The 22,149-nt window shown below is 41.8% G+C and overlaps 1 protein-coding gene across 10 annotated transcripts in view; it reads left to right on the top strand.

The window, feature by feature from the left end:
• Positions 1–22,149, top strand: part of MACF1 (microtubule actin crosslinking factor 1) — a 333,835-nt gene that overhangs the window by 104,258 nt on the left and 207,428 nt on the right. For all 10 annotated transcript variants that reach the window (XM_061122317.1, XM_061122312.1, XM_061122316.1 and 7 more), the window contains exon 2: positions 20,632–20,693. In XM_061122317.1, coding sequence (XP_060978300.1) covers positions 20,632–20,693 — 62 coding nt within the window. The remainder of the gene's footprint in view (positions 1–20,631; positions 20,694–22,149) is intronic.

Genomic DNA, 22,149 nt, shown 5'->3' with positions numbered 1-22,149 from the left:
TTCTGCTGTTTCAGTTGAAATCACTAGGTTCCTTAGTGCTAGAGTTCTAAGATATGGAACTCGAGTAAATCTTCATTGTGCTTGTGTACATTTCTGATTTCTTCCATTCTTAAAGTTGATCACATATTCTATATTGCTCTTAGAGTTGAAAGTGACCTTGCCTATTAACCAACCCAACTTCTTACCTAGTCCTGCCCTTGTCAGAAGTTGCTCTTTTTGCTTGAAGGTCTCTCTTTGGAGAACATACAACCTATGGACTATTCATTCTGTTGGTAGTAGAGTTCTTTTTTAAGCTGAAAGTTGCCTCTTTGTAATTTATGCCCATCAGCCAAATTCTGCCCGGCAGAGATCAAGTATATAGACAGTCCCCAACTGTCTGATGGTTTGATAGATTTTTTTATTTTAACAGTGATGTGAAAGCAATATGCATTCAGTGGAAATCATTCTCTGAATTTTGATCTTTTCCTAGGCTAGTGGCAGGCAGTGCATACTCTCCCCTGATGCTGAGCACTGGCAGCAGCCACAGGGCTCATTCAGCCACATGATCATGAGTGTAAACAACCGATACAATGATTCTGTACCCACACAGTCATTGTTTTTCATGTTCAGTATGGTATTCAGTAAATTCCATGAGATATCCAGCACTTCATTATAAGATAGGCTTTGTACTAGATGATTTTGCCCAGCTGTAGGCTAATGTTTAAGTGTTCTGTGCACATTTAAGTTAGGCTCAGCCAAGTGATGATGTTTGGCTATATCAAATGGTTAGCTATATCAAATGCAGTTTTGACTTAGGATTTTTTTTTTTTCCCTGCAGTTTTTATTTATTTATTTTTGGCTGTGCTGGGTCTTCGTCGCTGTGTGGGCTTTTCTTTAGCTGCAGCAAGTGGGGGCTGCTCTCTAGTTCTGGTGCATGGGCTTCTCACTGCGGTAGCTTCTCTTATTGCGGAGCACAGGCTCTAGGTGTGAAGGCTACAATAGTTGCAACACATGAGCTCAGTAGTTGTGGCTCATGGGCTCCAGAGCAAGTAGCTGTGGTGCACAGGCTTATCTGCTCTGTGGCAAGTGGGATCTTCCCGGATCAGCTATTGAACCCATGTCTCCTGCATTGGCAGATGGATTCTTTACCACTGAGCCACCAGGGAAGCCTTGGCTTAGGATATTTTTAACCTATGCTGGGTTTATCAGGATGTAACTGCGTCATAAAAATACCTGTATTCCCTCTTCTAGTTGTCAGGCTTGCTTATACTTAAGCTGTCTTCACCAGCCTAAAGAATTCTCTTTTCGTTACCTCATGCAATTAAATTTCCTAACTCCTTATCATTTTAGCATTCCCTTTGGACAGTTGAAGTATTTTTGCTTTGAAAATGTGGTGGTCATGTGTGTGTGTAGAGAGGTGAAGGAAGTACAGCAGAAACATGGGGAAGGCATCTTTGATTACTATACCTTAGCTTTCCTTCACTGTTTTTTCTAGATGTTAGGAGTACATTGGTGAGACATTGTTATATATGTACATGACTTTTACAGTCAAGTTCCCAAGTCAACATGTCTTTAGCAGATGTAAATGAGAACAGGAAGACACAATTTCTACTGAAGCCATATAATACCTATAAGACAGAATTTGGCACTCACTTAGTACTTGAAATTTTACATAGTTTTCAGTACACCATGTCTACACTTGTATTCACATATATTATCTTCTTGTTTCCCAAACTTCCTACTGTTTTAGCTTACATCTTCATTTTTCCTCTCTGGGACTGTTGAAACAATCTTTTTTACCCATTCTCTATATTCCTCTACCCCCTCTGTCTTCTAACTGTAGCTAGAATGATCTTTCTAAACTGCAGAGCTGTCTATGTCACTCTTCTGCTTAAAATCTATTAAAGCTTTTCTTTCTGCTTTTAAAAGGAAGTTCAAACTTTTTAGCAGGAGATGAAAGGGTTTTTATGATCTGCCCATTGCCTGTTTCACTAGTTTTACTTCCTGTCTTGGCCTTATAAGCACTCAGTGCTGAAACATCATTTAAAACTTGTAGACATCTACCTGAAATGCCTGTATCTTCTTTTTAACTGGACAACTTAATACTTGTCCTTCAAGGTAAGTGGTTAGCACTTCTGGAGAGCCTTCCTTGACTGGAATAAAAGTTCCTCTTCTGTGCTCCTGTAGCATTCTGTTAATACTTCTTATTCAAACCTGTGTTGTCATTTTTTTTTAGCTTGTTTCTCTCCCCACTAATTAGATTCTGTTAGATTGTAAGATCTTTAAGAAGAGGAACTCTTACTCATCTCAGTTTCTTAAATGTCTGTGACAGAATAGATGTCAGTGAATGTTACTTGAATAAATAAATGAAAGAATTAAGATATCATTAGATTAAGCTGTAGTGGGAACCATGCCTGGTTTATTTGTATTTTTACAGGGCTTTGCTGAGCTTGATGTGAGGCCTGAAGTAGGTGCTTAGTATAGGATAACTGAATAGTATAGAGTTGCCCTGTGCCTTAGCTTATTAATATCCATATGATGGTAGTGTAAACAGGAAAAAAGCTTTATTTATATACTTAAGAAGAACTTTTTGTTTGTGAAAGGACAGATTTCCCCCTACGATCTTGTTTTCTTTCTCTGTAAAATGAAAGAGTTGACAATCCAATCTCTTAAGGTTTTTTTCATTTCCGGCATCCTACTAGAAGGACCAGCTATAATTCCTGAATCTGGACCATATGAAGTACAATCTAGAATTGTACCATGACTTTTTTTTTTTAAGCTGCTCCATTACACTGTTGAGTCTCATTAAACCTAAGTTATAAAATGATCAAACCCTGTGCATGAAGTGTTGTTGTCACCCCTCCAAAGATTGCTGTTCCTTTGGTTTTCTAGAACTTCAGCATAAGACTTAAAGACATTCTAATGAAATTTTGTCCTATGAGATTTGGTATAGATTTTTGAGATTGCTTAAAAATTTTTTTTAGTACCTTTTAAGTACTTTTTAATAATTATTTTATATTTTTGGCTGTGCTGGGTCTTTGTTGCTACACATGGGCTTTCTCTAGTTGCGGTGAGCAGGTGCTACTCTTCACTGGGTTATATGGGCTTCTCATTGTGGTGGCTTTTTTGTTGCAGAGCACAGGCTGTAGGGCACATGTACTTCAGTGGTTGCAGCACGTGAGCTCAGTAGTTGCAGCTTGTGGGCTCTAGAGCACGGGCTCAGGAGCCCTGAACTTGCGGTGAACAGGCTTAGTTGCTCTGTGGCATGTGGTATTTTCCCAAATGAGATATTGAACCCATGTCCCCTGCATTGGCAGGTGAATTCTTATCCACTGTACCCCCAGGGAAGTCCAAGGTTGCTTTGAATTTTGATTCTTTCTTTATGACTAGGCTGTGCAGCATCCACTTGTATTTTTTTTTTTTTTATAGTCAGAATTACTGAGTGATTTTTATTTTTTTTTTTAATTTTTTTTTCATTTATTTTTATTAGTTGGAGGCTAATTACTTTACAGTATTGTAATGGTTTTTGTCATGTCATACATTGACATGAATCAGCCATGGTCCACTTGTATTATCTAACATTTTATTAGGGACTTCCCTGATGGCTCAGATGGTAAAAAAAAAAATCTGCCTGCAATGCTGGAGACTCAGGTTCGATTCCTAGGTTGGGAAGATCTCCTGGAGAAGGAAATGGCAACCCACACCAGTATTCTTGCCTGGAAAATTCCATGGACAGAGTAGCCTGGCAAGCTACAGTTCATGGGGTCACAAAGGGTCAGACATATAATAGATATGCAGATATTTAAACAAATGGTCAAATACCTAATATATCTTTGCTGAAATAACTAAAGCATTAGGTGTTTTAATCAAGATGTAGTCTTTCTTTTTTTCTTCCCTTAGTTATTTTTTTCTAGGTTGTGTATTGTGTGGGAAGACCAGTGAACTTGGAGTCAGAAGATCTGGGTTCTAAATCCTGGCTTTTGTGCTTATTACTACTATGTGATATTAGACAGTCACTTAATTCCTCTGGACTTCAGATCTCTAATTGGCATGAGAAGAAAAAAGACTGAGGTCTCCAGTGTTCTGCAATTCTGACAGCGCAATTATCTGGGCCACACTTGGATATAGTATGGAATTGTCATTGAGAACTTGTTGAGAGTCTGGGGTTAAACTGCCTGTATTTTCCTCCTGTCTCTGCCCTGCTGGCAGAGTGACAGTAATCTATATGGGCCTTTATTTCCTCATTTGTAAAATGGGGTTTATAATACTTCATGGTTGCTTTGAGTTAGTTCTTAGAATATATTCTACATGTGGTAAGGACTATATAATTGTTTGCTGTCATTATTATACTTAAAAAACCAAAAGATATCAGTGAAGACATTGCACTTTCATGTAGACTCCTGGGACAAAATATAAATGTTTGTTTTTACAGTTGGGAATTTAAAAATATGGTAGACGCCAATGTGGAAATGTATAAAAAGTTAGTGATATGTTATGAATCATTGTCACACACATTAGAAGGGAAGACTATGTCTGCTTTATTATCCTCAATAGTGGGTGATTTTCATGTTTTGGGAAATAAATGAATAGCTTCAGTTTTCTGTGCTAGTAAGAAAGCCAGTAGCTGTAAATTCTCAGATAACTTCTAGCCATGGAAATATTGGCTTGAATCTCTTCCTTCCATTCAGCATTTTAATGAATCTGCAGGGAGCAGCCAGATTCACCTTTTCCTGCCTCTCACATCTGGTGAACTATGAAATGACTAAACATTTGGGCTAAAAAGGAATGAGAATGACCTGGGTAATCACAGACTGGCTGATTTTCTCCGGTAATTAAGAGCTGACTGTCTCCATCAGGGTCCTGTCTTTCCTGTCAGCAATGGCTTCCGTTTTGAGGGTCAGAATCTCCTAGGATCCTAAGGGAAGGCCTATCTCCTGGTGGCTAGACTGACTTTGTCCCCACAGCTTTCTCTTACTTTCCTCAGTCTCTGGTACCTTCAAGGGAAATAAGCTCTGCCTAGATCCTAGGGGAGTGAGAAAAAGGCAGGCTTTGGTTCACCTTCCCAAGAGAATTGTTGGGATTAAATGAAATGATATTTGTTTGAAGTTTTTAGCACATTGCATGTGAACTAACAGTTATAGTAGATGCTCAATTAATTTTAGCTTGGATTATTGAGTGCCTTCTAAATGTGTTAGAGACTGGGATATGAAAACTAAAGACAGCCCCTGCACTGAAGGAATTTAAGTCTTTTAAAGGAAAAGGTTACTAAATATGAATCAGGAAATCTTTGTTCCTCTTTTGTCTCTCTTCCCTATTTCTTTTCTTAAGCTTTTCTTTTCCTAGGACAAGGTAAATTCTAGGAGAACCCTTCCTCCAAGACTAAGAAGACTCTAATAAGAGGAACGAACTGAGCAGAGTTGTCACAGGTGGTTGGGGTGACTAGGAGCTTAGTCAAGGTGGGATAAAGTCAGCTGTGAGTCCTGTTATTAGTAAGTAGTGACAGGATTGTTGCTGTTTGCAGGTGGGAGGGATGCCCTGCAGAGGGTAAGGAAGCTGTCAGGGAACTGAGGCAGGTCACAGGGCTTGTTTATCCTGAGTGACCTGCTTGGTAAACTTGTTTACTTTTTATTTCCCACTTGCAGTTTCTCGGGCTAACCTCTGGAAACTTGCTTTTCTGGGTGCTGGCCCTCCCTCCCTGTCTTCAGGAACAGGATTGGAAGTAGCATTAGCCTGAAGAAGTTATATTTAGGGAGCTAGAGCACAGGGCCAGCGATTAGGCCCTTATCTGCAGTGGGGCCTTCTGAGTGGTGTGGGGACAGGATCAGAGCGTCTGTCCTGACAGCAACAGAGGCTCGGCTTTTTCTGCCTCCTGGTTGGGTCAGAATTGTGAAGAAGCAGCGATGGGCCGGGCCATCTGAATGAAAAAGCCCTTCATTGTATTCCTTCAACATTCCAGTGTCTGGCACAATTAGCCAAGACTCGGAAAACAAGTTGGACAAACAAGCAAGCAGCGTTCCTCTGAAGGATAAAGGCTTCCTGGCACGGCTGAGTCAAGTGCGTTGACTGCAGAGACAAATGGGAGGGTCTGGGAAGAGGTAGGGGACTTTGGGGTGACATTCCTGGATGGAGGAGGGGAAAGAACGGAGCGGCAAGACAACAGTACTTTTGACGCTGATGAGATCTGCTATATTAGGTCTACCTAGAGGCTGGCTGGGGCCAGGCTCACTCTGTAAAGTAGGTGGAATCACTGGGGAGAGACTGACTCTGGGCAGCTGTAAGTTGGGACATGAAGGTCCCTTCAGAATCTAGGAATCAGTTGGCAGCGAACAGTGTATAGACTTGCTTCGTGATGGTCTCTCCCACTGCGGGAGAGTGGGAGAGACCATCATTTTCAGTCGTTTAACACTGTATTTAGACATTTGGCCTGAGAAGAGTCAAGCCCTAGGGACAGGCTGGGCTCTGGGTACTGTGTGCTTCACTTGGCAGTAAGCCATTTTACCTCCCCAGCCCTCCTGCAACTGTCTCAGATTCATGGGGTCATAAGCTTCTATTCTGAAAGAGGAGAGTAACTCAGAGACTGGCTTCTGCCTAACCAGGCTTACTTACTTCAGTTACTAATGTGGCTGGACTTCTGCACTCGAAGTGCCCACCTCGCCTGCTGCCGTTGGTCTGCCAACACTGAGCTGGTGCCGCTTTTGAATAGGATGCCTTTTGCATGAAGACCTGGACCCAGTTTGGAAGTGCCCCAGGGAGGAGCTTCCTCTCTGACCTCAAGGGGAGGGAGGAGGTCAGTAGGAAGTGGTGGGTGGAGCCACTTCTCCGAACTTCTGCTGTCTCTCTTCATTGCTCGGCCCTTTGGCTGCCTGTCTATGTTCACTTTGCAGCCTTTTTTAAGGAGCTGCAGGGGGTGCACAGGCCCCTAGCTGGAGGTTCTTTGGGACACCTTCCTTCTAGGCAGGGTCAGCAGACGCTGGCGACATGTGGCCCAGTTACCAAGATGAGCACGAGTTCAACACCCACCTGGTTGGCCGCATGTGCTGTATGGGTCAGTATGTGAAGTTTCTTTATTCCTTGCCTGGGCCTGAGGGTCCCAGATAGTCTTTACTCTCACTGACTCACAGGAGCGCAAGGACTCAGAAGCCTTGGAGGCATTTACAGCCTTTGAGCTTGTTAAAACGTGCAGTGGGAGAGACCATTGGTCCCCGACTTCCTGGGGAACTTCTTAAAGTTGTAGTGACTGGCAGTTAAGAGCCTAAGCTTTGGGTGTGGGACTTTTTTTTTTATAGAGAGTGAATTCATGCTCACGCTTCTGTCTGAATCAGGAAACTACTTTTAAGTTATGTTCTAAAAGTCCAGGGCATATTTTTAGGAGAAGTTGGTTGGTTAGAGTCTACCTCGGAGCAGACAGGATTGTGGGAAGAGGGGAGGGTGGAGTCATGGCCCAGGTTTTCCTCTTTGGGGCTGATTGCTAATTCTCGTGCACTTATTTACTCTCTTGCTAGCTGTGAGGAGGGAAAAAGACTTTGAAGGTATTCTGGGGATGGGGGCCTCAAGATTTGGAGGCTAGGAAGAGTCTTGTTGCTTAGATCTCTTGATAAAGGAGAGGGGTTTGTTTAAATGATGTTCTATGACCTTGAGCAAGTGGCCTAGCCTTTTTGGCCATAGGTTTTCTTGGCTTCCAAACTGTAGGGTGTACAGACTGATGTTGGAGGCATCGTCATCAATTCCCAGTAAAATGGATAAGATAAGGAAAATATAGTGTGTGCTTTTCCTAATTTACTTAAAGAACTGTTCTTTATTCTGAAATTGCCGTTTCTACTTTTTTGATGTTAAAATGTCCATTATTTTATGAAAGAATTATTGTCAGGTGGTAGTTTGTGTTTAGATAACTTTCTTTAGGAAAATAAAAAGTTGACAACTTTATGTTAGGTTTTCTGATTTATTTTGGAACATTTACGCATTTACTGTGAAATCTAAGTTTAGGAACTACTGGATTGATACTACTACTAATGTCTTTTGGTTTTGTACTCTTAGTCTCTAAAGCAAAACAAAACTGTGACCCAAATGAGCAAATTTTTCACTAAATTTGAGATTGCTGGTTGTTTGATCAAGAGGAGATCTCAGAAAGGGAGTAGAATCAGGGTTCTGATCCTGTCTCTTGACTGATAGACCAGTACTGCCAAATTTTTAAGTACTTTGTCAGGAACAAAGTTGGTACTATAATAATGGTTGCGGCACAAGGAGTAGCAGTTTTATTCAGTTATTGCCGTGGAGTCTAGCTTTTTATCTTTTGTATCACTGAGATTGCCTCTGAGATCTAGAGGAAAGGCTCTTGTACATCTGAAAATGCTTAGTGATATCAGGGCCTGTTTTCTGTAATCAACAGAAAAATATAAGGAAGACTAGAATCTTCATTGAAATTTTCAGGGCAAAAACATTGTTTTCCCAGTTCATCCTCCTCCGTTTAATCCCCGGGTGGCATTGTGACCTAACAGTTAAGAAAATGGACTTTGGCCTTATTGTCTGCATGGGGCTCCTACTCTGCCACTTAACAGCTGTTAGAGAACTGGAAAGCTGCGTTACTTTCTCTGCCTCAGCTTCCTCATTTACTAAAAGGAGATTAAAATAGGCCCTAACTCATACAGTCATTATGAAGAGTATATGTTAGGGCACCAAGCCGAGTGCAGGTGCCTCTGCTAATTTTGATATGGTTGGCTTACAGACTGGTACTGGGAAACCATTGACCTAGTCCAGACTTCTCACTTTATAGATGAGACTCGGGCTCACAGAGGGGAGATGAGTATCCTGTAAAGTAAACCATGGAGTGGCAGCTGGGAAATCCAAGTTATAGACCTGATTCTGCCCCTCTGTAACCTGTCTAAATTCTTAAACCTGGGCTTCAATTTATTCATCTTTAAGATGATTTTTTGAGGATTGTTAACCCTTGTATTTCTTCCATTTATTTATTTATGGATGTGCTGGATCTTCACTGCTGCGAATGGGCTTTCTCAAGTTGCAGCGAGCGGGGGCTACTCTCTAGTTGCGGTACTTGGGCTGCTCATTGTGGTGACTTGTCTTGTTGTGGAGCACAGGCTCTAAAGCATGTGGGCTTGGTTGCCCGTGGAATGTGGAATCTTTCCGAACCAGGGATCAAACCCACGTCCCCCGAATTGGCAGGTGGATTCCTAACCACTGGACCACCAAGGAAGTCCAAACCCTGTATCTCTTTGTAACTGTGAAGTATTTTATTTTTTCTGAGTGTGGTGTTCCATTAAAGACTCTAGAAGCTATTATGTTTTTCTCATTCTTCCCTTCTCCTTTTAAGCCTTTCCTTTGATCTCTGTGACTCTTCTTTTGCACCAGGCTTAGCCCTGGCTTGTTTCTTTACCTAACTTTTGCCTTTCTGCCTTGTTCTCTCTGATTCCCAGTAGAGCAAAGAATTATCAGTAACAAAGTTCAGATTTTCCTAAGAAACAACATGAAAATTTTAATTTTGCCCTGAAGTCTCTAGTTATCACTTCCCTAAATTCCCAAGTCTCAGTCCTCATTGAGACATTCTGAGTCTTCACCAACCTTTGGTGACCGATACCTTTCATGCATCCCCATTGTAGTTATAGTCTGCACCTCTCCCCTTCCCTTCATTATATAGGACTGTGTTGTGTTGCCTTCTAATAATTTCACAGTGGTGTTAGAGTTTGGTAGTTAAAAGTCCATGGAAGACTTGGATTTGAATTTCACTTCTACCATGTGACATCAGGCAAATTTTTATTAAGTGTCCTTGAATCTCAATTTGAACTATGAAATGAAAATAAATAATGTGTGCTTGATAGAATTTTTTTCCATTTATTTTTATTAGTTGGAGGCTAATTACTTTACAATATTGTAGTGGTTTTTGCCATACATTGACATGAATTAGCCATGGATTTACTGCTTGATAGAATTGTGAAGATTAAGTCAAATATTAAATGAGACAGGCCTTGCACAGTGCTTGACACAGAATAGACACAATAAATATCCAAGTCATTCTTACCTCCCAAAGTTGACTTGCATACTTCTAGGGAAAGGAATCATTATATAATGCTGGTGCCATTGTGTATTACTGCTAAGCACATTTTAAACACTTGATCTTCATTTTAGCCCATTTTCTTTGTGTTTACATTAAGTGGTGTGAAGTTTCCTCTGTCTAGATGTGGCAGGAAGAATTTAGAAAAGCTGTGACTGTGGAAAGGGCATCCAAATGGAGAGCTCTGCTCCCTGCTATAAAGTCTTTTAATTATCATTTGAGAATATGTCTTAATCTGATCATAAAGTATCCATATAGATATGACGGCACATAGTGGGCTCTCACATAGTATATATTGTTAAATGAATGAGTATTCTCAAGTGCTTACTGTTGTCCTACATGTTGGCTATTTAAAGAAATTTTAAAACATAATTCTTGACTCCAAAGACCTAAAGTTCAGATAGAGAAATAGAATTTGCATGTAAAGATGGCTAGCAGTAGATTTTGTACGCTTGGTGCCAAGTAAATTAAATAAACACAGGCATCCAGAGGTGGCTGGGATAGCCAGAAAGGTTTAAAGGAAGACGTGAGACTTCAACCTCCTTGTAAGGAGGCTCTAAATTAGATAAACCAAAAAGAGGAGGGTAGATATTCCAGTGGGGGGAAATGGATGAACAAAGGCAAGAATGTGCAAGGTTTGTTTATAAACTGAGATCAGAATGGTTGCAGTGGAGAGTCTAAAGATAAAGTTGGAAGAGTAGATAGATTGTAAATTCCTTCAGGTCGGTGACCTTGTCTTATCTTTATTTCTCCCAATCACCTAACACATAGTAAGTAAAAACTGGAATTGAATTTCAGAGGGGTATAATGGACAGCAGAAACAAAAGACGTAGACTTGAGCCTCTGGTCTTCTGAGAGCAACTAAAGGATTTTGAATAGAGGAGTAATATGAGCAAAGTGGTGATTTAGGAAAACTTGAAATAGGCTATCTGTTCTACTTGCTGCCTCCTCAGCTATCAACTGTTAGCATCAAATCTGTATCCTTAGTTCTGCGTGCTCTTCTGAACTCTAGATCTAAGCTTCCAACTGTCTGCAAGAAGGGTCTGCTGACACCTCATTATGTTTCTTCTCTTCTGTTGTTGTTCAGTTAGCTGCTCAGTTGTGTCTGAATCTTTGTGACCCCATGGACTGCAGCATGCCAGGCCTGTCCTCCACCATCTTCTGGAGCTTGCTCAGACTCGTGTCCTTCGAGTCAGTGATGCCATCCTACCATCTTGTCCTCTGTCATCCCCTTTTCCTCTTGCTTTCAATCTTTCCCAGCAGCAGCGTCTTTTCGAATGAGTCAGCTCTTTGCATCAGGTGGCCAAAGTATTGGAGCTTTAGTTTCAGCATCAGTCCTTCCAATGAATATTTAGGACTGATTTCCTTTAGGATTGACTGGTTTGATCTCCTTGCTGTCTAAGGGACTCTCAAGAGCAACACCATAGTTCAAAAGCATGATTCTTCGGTGTTCAGCTTTCTTTATGGTCCGACTGTCACATCCATACATGACTACTGGAAAAACCATACTTTTGACTATACGGACCTTTGTTGGCAAAGTAATGTCTCTGCTTTTTAATATGCTGTCTAGGTTTGTCATAGCTTTTCTTCCAAGGAGCAAGCGTCTCTCAATTTCATAGCTTCAGTCACCATCTGCAGTGATTTTGGAGCCCAAGAAAATAAACTGTCACTTTTTTCCATTGTTTCCCCATCTATTTGCCATGGAGTGATGGGACTGGATGCCATGATCTTAGTTTTTGAATGTTGAGTTTTAAGCCAGCTTTTTCACTCTCTTTCTTCTTCATCAAGAGGCTCTTTAGTTCCTCTTTACTTCCTACCATAAGGGTGGTATCATCTGCATATCTGAGGTTATTGATATTTCTCCTGGCAATCTTGATTCCTACTTGTGCTTCATCCAGTCTGGTGTTTTTCATGATGTACTCTGCATATAAGTTAAATAAGCAGGGTGACAATATACAGCCTGAATGTACTCATCTCCTAATTTGGAACCAGTCCGTTGTTGCATGTCCAGTTCTGACTGTTGCTTCTTGGTCTGCATACAGGTTTTGCCGGACGCAGGTAAGATGGTCTGGTATTCTCATCTCTCTAAGAATTTTCAACAGTTACCCAACCCAATCTGTGCCTTCTGTTTTCCTTATCTCAAGGTACCACTCCTCCCAGTTGCTGTGACTAGACACTTTAGGATTATGTTCCACTCTCCCTTTCTTCAGCAGCTAGTCAGTAGTTAAAGGCTGTGGTTTCTTCCTCTGCATTGTTGTGGGGATCTGCCTGCCTTTTCGCATTCCCACTGCCTCAGCACTGTTCACGCTGTTGGCTCCTTTCTTGGTCTGTCTCACACAGTAGGCCTCTAGTTGCTTCTGCCTGTTAGTGTTTCTCTGCTGCAGTCTGGTCTTCAGTCCAGTGCCAGGCTAATCTTTCCAGAACACTCTGGTTCAGGAAATTTCAGTGGCATCCTTTATCTACTGAATTAAGTATTAACAGTGCTCCTTATTCCAGCTCTGGAGTGATGTGATCTCAGGTCACCTTATTAGTTTCCTTGGTATGTAGCCACACCATGCCCTCCAGCATATCCTGTGTACTCACTCGTCTCCAAGTCACTGCTCATGCTTATTCTTTGGAATTCCTTAACCTCTTTTTGGGCTGCCAAAATCATACTTGTCATCCCAGGTTCACTTCAAATACCACGCCTCTCATGAACTCTTCTCCTACCTTTCTGTCAGAATTAATCAACTCTGTTTATCAGGATGATTTTGTGCAGCTTGTATCTGGTGTGCTATTTGCTTGGTGTTATTGTTAATTATTTATTTGTTAATACATATTGGTCTCGGCCACTAGGTTGACCTCATGTGGTCAGGGAGCAGACTGATCCCAGCTTTCTACATATTTATTTCCCTTTTTGTCAGTGCACGTGTCTCAGTTTTAGATTTCCAGGTGGTTGGTGCTTCTTGGGCTTCTTGAACCACTAGAAATTTTTCTGTGGCCCTCGGGAAAATAAGCAGAGGCTTTTCTCTCATTTGCTTTTTTCATGATTCGTGAGGCACTGGGGCTATGTTGTGGGCTATGTTGAAACAGAACACAGAACTTCGTGCCTCAAATGCAGGCTTTTGTTTCTGACCACAGACCTATCCTCAAGTTGTTCTGAGTACAACAGGACAGATGGATAAGCAAACTATGATACCTTGTAATAAGCATAAGAGGGAGATTACCTCAACTCGTGTGTGTGAGGGATGGAGGAGGTGATAGCTGAGTTGAATGCCAAAGAATGAATAGTTGGGGAAGCAGAGCTGTCTTCCACACAGAGAGAACAGTAATTGCAAAGCCTGGAGGGTATAAGAGCACACGCCTCATTTGGGGACAGTTGTACATTCACAACAAAGGTCTGTCTCGTCAAGGCTATGGTTTTTCCAGTGGTCATGTTTGGATGTGAGAGTTAGACTGTAAAGAAAGCTGAGCACTGAAGAATTGATGCTTTTGAACTGTTGTGTTGGAGAAGACTCTTGAGAGTCCCTTGGGCTGCAAGGAGATTCAACCAGTCCATCCTAAAGGAGATTAGTCCCGAGTGTTCATTGGTAGGACTGATGTTGAAGCTGAAACTCCAATACTTTGGCCACCTGATGTGAAGAGCTGACTCATTTGAAAAACCCTGTTGCTGGGAAAGATTGAGGGCAGGAGGAGAAGGGGATGACAGAGGATGAGATGGTTGGATGGCATCACCGACTCAATGGACATGAGTTTGAGTAAACTCTGGGAGTTGGTGATGGACAGGGAGGCCTGGTGTGCTGCAGTCCATGGAATCGCAAAGAGCTGGACACGACTGAGCGACTGAACTGAACTGTACATTCACCAAAGCTGGAAATTAGAGTTTTTATGAAAGTTTGGACAGGCAAAAGTGGCTATATTATAAGAGGTCTTAGATCTCAAGCTAAAACATTTAAATGTTATCCTGAATGCAGGTTATCAGGCTTTAGAATCCAGTAGAGCTGGGTTCAGACTTACCTTGTGATCTTGGGCAAGCCTCTGTGGGCTTTATCTTTCCAGTAAAATAATGCCTTTCAGGGTTGTTGAAGGTTCCCTGGTGGTCCAGAGGTTAAAGCATCTATCTGCAATGCAGGAGACCCAGGTTTGATCCCTGGGTTGGGAAGATACCCTGGAGAAGGAAATGGCAACCCACTCCAGTATTCTCGCCTGGAGATTCATGGGCGGAGGAGCCTGGTGGGCTGCAGTCCACGGGGTTGCAGAGTTGGACACCACCGAGCAACGTCACTTTCACTTTCACAGGGTTGTTGAGTACTGGGAACAATAGATGTAAGGTACTTGACATTTAAGTAGATTGTCGATAAATGTTAGCTGTTACAAGGATAAGGAGTCACTGAAGGATTTTAATGTGACAGTAAGAAGATCATTCTTGTGAAAAAGATTGCTGGCAGCCTTGAGGACCAGCTGTCTTAGCCCGTTTGTTATTGAGTTCTAAGTCGTGTCCGACTCTCTGCTACCCCTTGGACTGTATGGCCTGTCAGGCTTCTCTGTCCATGGGATTCTCCAGGTAAGAATACTGGAGTAGGTTGCCATTTCCTTCTCTAGGGGCTCTTCCTGATCCAGGGATCAAACAGATTTGGTACCGCTGAGCTACCTTTGGGCTGCTGTAACAAAGCTCTAGACTCAGTGGCTGAAACAGCAGACATTGATTTCTCACTGTTCCGGAAGTGGGTCAGTCCGTGGTCGAGGCACCTACTGACTCGGTGTCTTGTAAGGACCTCTTCTTGGTTCCTAGACAGCTGCTGTCTTCACTGCACCTTCATGATTGAGTGGGTGTGGAAAACCTCTGGGGTCCCTTTTGTCAGGACACTAATTCCATCTATGAGAGCTCCACCCTGATGACCTAGTCACTTCCCCAAGGCTTCACCTTCTAATTCTGTCACATCACATTGGGAATATGATCTCAGGGTACGAATTTTAGGAGGGCATAGACATTCAAACCACAACAGATGGATTATATATAGCAGGGAAACCTGTTAGAAGCAGGGAGAGAGATAAGAGTTCAGTTTTAGGCAAGTTAAGCTTGAAATGAGCATGAAAGTTTTAGGAGTCAGTTGGACATATGAGAATGGTATTTAGGATAAAGTACTGAGCTGAAGATAATGAATTTGGGAATTGTCAGTGTATAGGTTACAGTTGAAACTATGGGTTGAGCAAATCATTTTGGGAGAATGTAGAGAACAACTCTAATTTTTCTTGGAAAGTCTATAGGTTTTTTGTTTTGTTTCGTTTTTTCATCCCATAATGTACACAACACCAGAAATTTTACCTGCAATTTTAGGTAGCTTATGATCCCACCCCCTCCAAACTCACTTATGGACCTTTAGGCACATGGATATCTTAAGAAGCTGTAATATGGAATGAAAAGGAAAGAGGGCTAAGGATGAGTAAACATTTAAGGGGTGAGCAAAAGAGGAGTAATCAAAGGGGAAGGATGGAAACCAGGGCAGAATGGAGTCTCAGATGCAGGAGGGGGAGGGGGTTTAAAAGGTAAAAGAAAGGTCAGCATTGTCTTCTGGGTTGGCAGGTAGGTGACTGTGGGCAGAGCAGTTTCCATGAATTTGTGAGGCTGGAAGCCAGGTCATGTGGTGAAGCAGGGCGATGAGAAAGTAGAAATGGTGAGCATTGTCTTCACACTTGTTCATGTAGCCGAGGGGAAAGGAGAGGAGTCGGTAAAGGTATACAAGCTAGGCAGGGATGGTTGGAATAAGCTTCTCAAGGAGAAGGGAAGATGTAGGATCCACATTTCAGAGGGACGGACTTGCCTAGGTAGCAAGGAGGGACTCTGCCAGTGACACTAAAATTAAGAAAGTTAGGGTAGGTATTGGTAGCTTGGTATCTTAATAAAGTTGGACTGGAGTATTAAACCTTTCTAACTGAGGAACCCTCGCATGACTAGTTGGTGCCTCGATAAGTTCAATCTAAGAATTTCCCAGGAGGCTGTTGGGTTCTTTGTTGTCAGTTCATAGCCTTTGGTGGAGCTGAGTTTACAAGAAGCTTTTAAAAGTAACATCACCTTTGCTCTGATTGACTGTTATCTTCTCACATAAACATATCTTCTTAAACTTTAATCTCCAGTGTTAGGTAGAAAGATTTTTGCTGGGCCTGGAATTAAATGAAGGATTTATGTGTGGGGAATCAAACCTAAAACTTATTAGAAACTTTTGAAGTCTGAGCTGTTTGGAGTGTTCTGAAGGTCTATGTAATCAAGTTGTTGTTTGACTTCCCTAATGAATTTCCGTGCTGAAATATTAAGATCTTAAATTCCAGGCACTGGGGTATTGGTGTCCTCTTGTCCTAATGCTTAAGTCAGGAGATAATGTTCATGTAATTTATTGGTCTGCAACATAGTATCCTAAAAAAGGATCCTCCAGCTTTGGGGCAAGGTTGTTATATAAAACCTTTTTCTGTGGAACTTATAGCTCAGCTCTAAGCAGGCTAACTGGTCTTAGGAAGGACTTGTAATCATGTTGCTTTTAGAATTTATATTCAGAATAAGTACTTGGACCTCTTCCCTCTGAAGTGAAAGTCAGGTTTCTAGCTATTCGAAGCATGACTGATGTGAGGCCCTCCACTTTCCCTAGTGCCTTATCCCCATGGGAGGACTTGGTAGGTGAACAGCATAACTGTGGATAGTAAAATTTAAAAGACTCAATTGTGTTAATAGCATCTTCATGTCTAAAAGATATGAGACAGTGGACAGGACTCTTACAGGTGACTTGATTTTGATATCATTCTGTGTGTTTCTTTAGCCAGTCTTCTAATCATCTGTTGGCCAATCAAGAAAGTTTATTTCTTGTAAGGGTCTAGGGAATTCCCTGGCGGTCTAGTCATTAGGGCTTGGCACTGGAACTGCCACTGCTGGGGCCCAAGTCGGTGACATAAGGTCATGCAAACTGCGTGGTATAGCCAAAATGAAAAAAAAAGACCCCAGTCCAACATGCAAAAACTCCAGTATCCCAGTCAGTATCACCTGTTTGCAGGGACATGCAAACATAATGGAAAACAGTGTTAAAGCTGAGTAAAAGTTCTGCATTTTCACCAATGCCAGGTCCACTCTGCCTTGCTCTACTGATTAGCTTTATAACCAATAATAGTCTGTCTCTAATATTACAGAGTTATCACTCTGAAGGCACAAGTTTTCTTTATAGAATTTCTTTTATTATAAAAGTAATACTTGTTTGCTGTAATAGGTTAAACACTACCTAGATGGAAAAGAAAAAGTTAATAAATTTCCTTTTAAACTTGAGAATATTTTAAAGAGGTGGAATTCATGTGATTTCTTTTTAGTTCATGGCCTCGTATCCTTTAGACCTGGAGGTGTGATTAACACGATTGTGTCTTCTTTATTTTCTACCCATAGTTATTCTGTTCACCTCCCAAGCCTTCCCATGGGGATAGTGCACTAGGGAAACCAGATGGTTTCTCGTCAGTCATGATTCCAATAGCTAAAACACTGACTCTCAATTCAGAAAAGTGGAAGGATTTATTTTAGGTCTTATTATATAGAGCTTTAGATGTTAGTAGCTATGGTAAAAAAAGTAAAAGTAGCTATGTAAAAAAAGTAAAGCATGATGTCTTTCCTCAGGGAATTAATGATCTCATTGATGAGTAACAATAAGTTTATTTGAAGTTTAGAATTTATATAATTATATAAGTACAGATTGAGTGACTAGCATAGTAAATACCATAAAAATTTGGAGAACAAAGAGACTATTGAGATGTGAGATTGTCAGGAAAGGCTGCCAGAGTAATGTTTCTCAAACACCAATCTCACCATATCATTCTCCTGTTTAAAATCTTTTAATATGTTCTCTTATCTTCCCTTACCAGTTTCTTGGTGATAAAGTTTGGACTCCTTAGCTTGTCATGAAAGGCCATGATTTGACTCATGTCATTCTATCCAGTTTTAAACGTCACTACCACCTAATACACATCCTGTCTTTCAGCCGCCGTTAATTCTGTGCAGTTGTCTGAACATGAGCTCCTTCATATCTCCATTACTTTGCACCAGGTGGAACTTCTTGTAGCCTTGTAACTTCCCTTCTCTTTCTGACTAGCTTGTAACTCATTTTTTAAGGTTTAGTAGAGTCACCCAGGGGAGAAGGCAGTGGCACCCCACTCCAGTATTCTTGCCTGGAAAATCCCATGGACGGAGGAGCCTAGTGGGCTGCCGTCTATGGGGTCGCACAGAGTCGGACACGGCTGAAGCGACTTAGCAGCAGCAGCAGCAGCAGAGTCACCCATCTAGAAACGTTCACTAGTCTCCTGCGTGTCCCTCCTGTATCCAGAGAGGCTTGACTCCTTCTCTTATGTTCTTGAGTGCTCTGTGCTCACCTCTGTTACAGCCTCATTGAAGTTATTTCTTCTTTCTGCCAGACTGTCATCTCTATTAAAGGTAGGGACTGTGACTTTGTATAACACAGGCTATTCCAAACAGCTAGCTCCTTACTAAGACCTATTCAAAGAATAAATGAGTAAATGAATGAACTGGATTTTAAATAGCATTTGGAGAAGTGGAGAGGAAGAAAGTAGCTTGCTGTGAAAAGAACGTAAATGTCAGTGATTTAGATGAGATTATAACTGCAAGCTGACTCTGACACAAGCTTGGAAAGGATTATGAAGAGGTCAGGTAACTGAATCAGCATCTGAAAAGATCAAATGATCAAAATATGTTGGAATGACAGTGGTCAAATCTAATAAAAATTATGACTTAAATACTTGCAGGACTCTCTGAAGGGAAAACTAGATTAGACTTTAAAAAAGTTTCAACAGTTCCAAGTGAGTGCCAATAGGTAGAATTTATAAGGATGCAGATTATGACACTTTATGGGATTTTAAATTAGTATATGTTTCTTATGAAGAATTCTCTATTAAGTTTTAAGCTTCAGTAATATTGTAGATATATGCAAGATTTGGACAGACCTTTCAACTCTGAACATAATGATTGTTGTTGGGGAGATTTGCAAATCAGCAAGGAATTAGACAAATGCATTCTAATTCCTAACTGCCATGGTCTATAGTAGGAAAAGATCACTGTTTCCTACAAGCAAAGCCAGAAAGGAGGTGAGGGTAAGGTTAGAGACAGATGAAGGAGAACTTCCTGGATGGCTGTCGATTCAGAGAAGTAAAAACATAGGGCACCCACCTGGAAGTGGTGGACCAGTGCTTGTGTGGCTTCTACTTGAGTATCAGTAAGAAGGGAATAACTGGGTAGTAGGGAAAGAAAACCTAACTGAAGTTTATGTGAGTTACTAGTGAGTCAGATTTACATAATTCTGCTACTTTCTTCTGAAATTTCTCTTAGTTGGAGAAGAAATGGAGGAGTGGTCAGCTCAGCTTGGGGATTGTCCTAGTGAAAGTAGTAGTCGATTAGGGAGGTGAGAGTCCCTGGGGTGCTCGTGACAAACAGCTTTTACTTGCTTAATCATGTTGTCTGGCACAGACTGGGATAATCTTAGATGTTCTTAATAAATAGGATAAAATAAGAAGGGAGTGATTGAAAGTTGAAAGTGATGAGGAAATATGAAGGATTGATAAAGATGACTGCTGAGTAGCTATGTTTGGAGAAGGAATGAGGCCTGGGAAGTGGCATGGTGGCGGCTGGCTATGGCTTGGAGGTGAAGGTCAGTGGGGCCAAGCAGGCTCACATGCATTGTTCACACATATGTTGAAATAGTTTGAGGATGACATCAGAGAACACCCACTGAACCAAGTTGTTGGGAGAAGTTAGGGTAGATTTGCCACGTGGAGGGGTGCACGCAGCAGGGAATGGTCGATGATAGCAGGGATGATTTGAACAGGATGATATAGTGGAGGGAAAAGGCTTCAAATAAATAGAAGAGGAACGCACCTGATGGATCAGTGGTCTGGGGGTGGCAGTTGTGGGAGAAAGTGAGTCCTCCTCATGATCAGGCCTCTGTGATGTAGTCATTGTCAAGTGTTGACAGTCATGTTTCTGTTGAAGAGGTGAACAAAGTCAGAATGAAGCAGAATTTGCCTAAGAAAAAATGGGGGTGTAAGACTTGGAGAAGGGAGGGAGGGGAGGAGAGATGTGCAGGGGGCCTAGTGGACAGCTTTGAGAGTTCGGTTGGCAAGGCTGGGGAGGAAGCTGGAGTGAGGGAGCCCTAGGGGAGGAGGGGAGGGAGGAGAGCATTGATCAAGAGGACCAGTGTGTGGGGAGTGAGATGTAACCTCGGGACTTCCCGAGGGCCAGGACCACTCTGCCCCTCCTGTTGGGGGTTTTCACAGCTTCGGATTTTTGAAACTTGCTGGGGGTGCGGTGGGGGTGCAGGGAATCACTGCCCTCCCTGGAGAATTAGGATGGGAAGGAGACTTTGCAGTGACATGATTCTTGAGGCATGTGATTCTGTCTAATGTGTAAAGTGACAGAAGAGGAAATCCAGAGAGACTGAACCTTCCCAACAGCAAGGTGCTGTCGCTCAGGCTGAGGACACCGTCTCCACTGTCCTGGAGAAGCTGGGTGTGGGCAAGGCTGGGGAACATGTCGCCAGGTAGCGCTGAGCCAGTGCCTTCTCCTTGTTCCCTCACAGATGAACGGGACCGAGTGCAGAAGAAGACGTTCACCAAGTGGGTCAACAAGCACCTGATGAAGGTAGGACCCCTCATGGACTCTCAGATCCCCCTGATCTGAATGTGTCAGTCCCTCCTCTCAGACAGTTCATCTTGCTGGCCACATGGTCCAGTTGATGGGGATACATGATTTTCTTAAAAATACATCTAACATAGTCCTAATAGTGTGGAAACTTTCATGGATGAGTTTCTTGGTGAAGACAGTAACTCCTCCATTACCTAAGAAGACTGAGGTTGAGGATACCATGGGGTGATTCCTGAGTTTCCAAGAATGCTTTGTGTCAAACTTTACATACTATTTTATAAGCCCCTATTTTGTTTTAAAATTTTTAGTCTAATTACTGTGTAAAGATGGGGCAGAGGGAATCTTGTTTTCTCAAAGTGTACAAGTCTTGAATGATCAGTTTAGTGAATTTTTAGTATGTATATACACTCCCATGCAGTTTAAAATACAGAGCAAAATGGCTAGGGTTGGACGCAGATCTTATCATTATTTATAAAAAGAGAAAAACCCAAGGCAGAGACATATTACTTACCTAAGGATAAACAGTATGACTAATATGACTGTCAGATTTGAATACAAAGTTTTTAAGTTATAGTAATTACTCAACTCAGATAATTTTGAGTCTAATAATTCTAATAATTGCTGCTCTGAGAAAGATCACCAGGGACCTCTTAATTGCTGTTTCCAGTGGTTTTATCTTTCTCTCATTTGATTTCTTTGTAGCATTTGATAGTATTGACTAACTCACTGCTTCTTTAAAGCCCTCTCTTATGTTGCCTTACAGGACACTGCTTTTTCCCAAGTTACCTCTCACCTCCATGAATGCCTTTCTCTTGCCTCTTTCACTGGCTTCTCATCCTCTGTGCGAGTCCTTCATGTTGACATCCCCTAACCTTGACCATTTTCTTGTTTTGTTCTCTGTATTCTTGGCAGTCTCATCTGTGTTAACCACGGGGATCATTCTGTTTGCATAGAACGCAAGGAATCACACGGAGAAAAGGATAGGGGTGATCTCCAGAGTCTGGTGCCTGGATGCATCTGAGCTTTATGAAAACTGTGCTCCACTAGGCAGCTGCTCTCTCCTCTGTTCAGGAGCTCTTTGTTTTTCATTTTTCTTTCTCTCTGTGTGTCTTCTACATTCAGTTCTCTGCACTCCTTGCTTTTGCTTGTGTGTGATCCATGGTGGTTGTTCCTCAAATGGTGGTGTAAACCCCTGCAGCCACATGATTCTAAAGACACAAGCACGAACAATCTGGGTGGCTGGGGTTTTCTTCTCTGTGGGTCAGGGGTCTGTCGATGTAGTTCAGTGAAGTATGGCCTGGGAGATGGTTACATAAATCAGACATAGCTCCTTAGGTCACTTCTTTAACTGCAGGTAAGGTCGGTTTTCAAACTCTTAATACAAGATTTAAATCAGGAGGTAACGATAGAGCCTTTCTCTGTGTTCTTTCCTAGGCCAAAGACCCATATCTCA

This window comes from Dama dama, chromosome 20 (assembly GCF_033118175.1).
Source record: "Dama dama isolate Ldn47 chromosome 20, ASM3311817v1, whole genome shotgun sequence".
Taxonomy (NCBI): Eukaryota; Metazoa; Chordata; class Mammalia; order Artiodactyla; family Cervidae; genus Dama; species Dama dama.
Note: the sequence above shows the minus strand (reverse complement) of the source record. Positions and strands in the feature narration are given on the sequence as shown.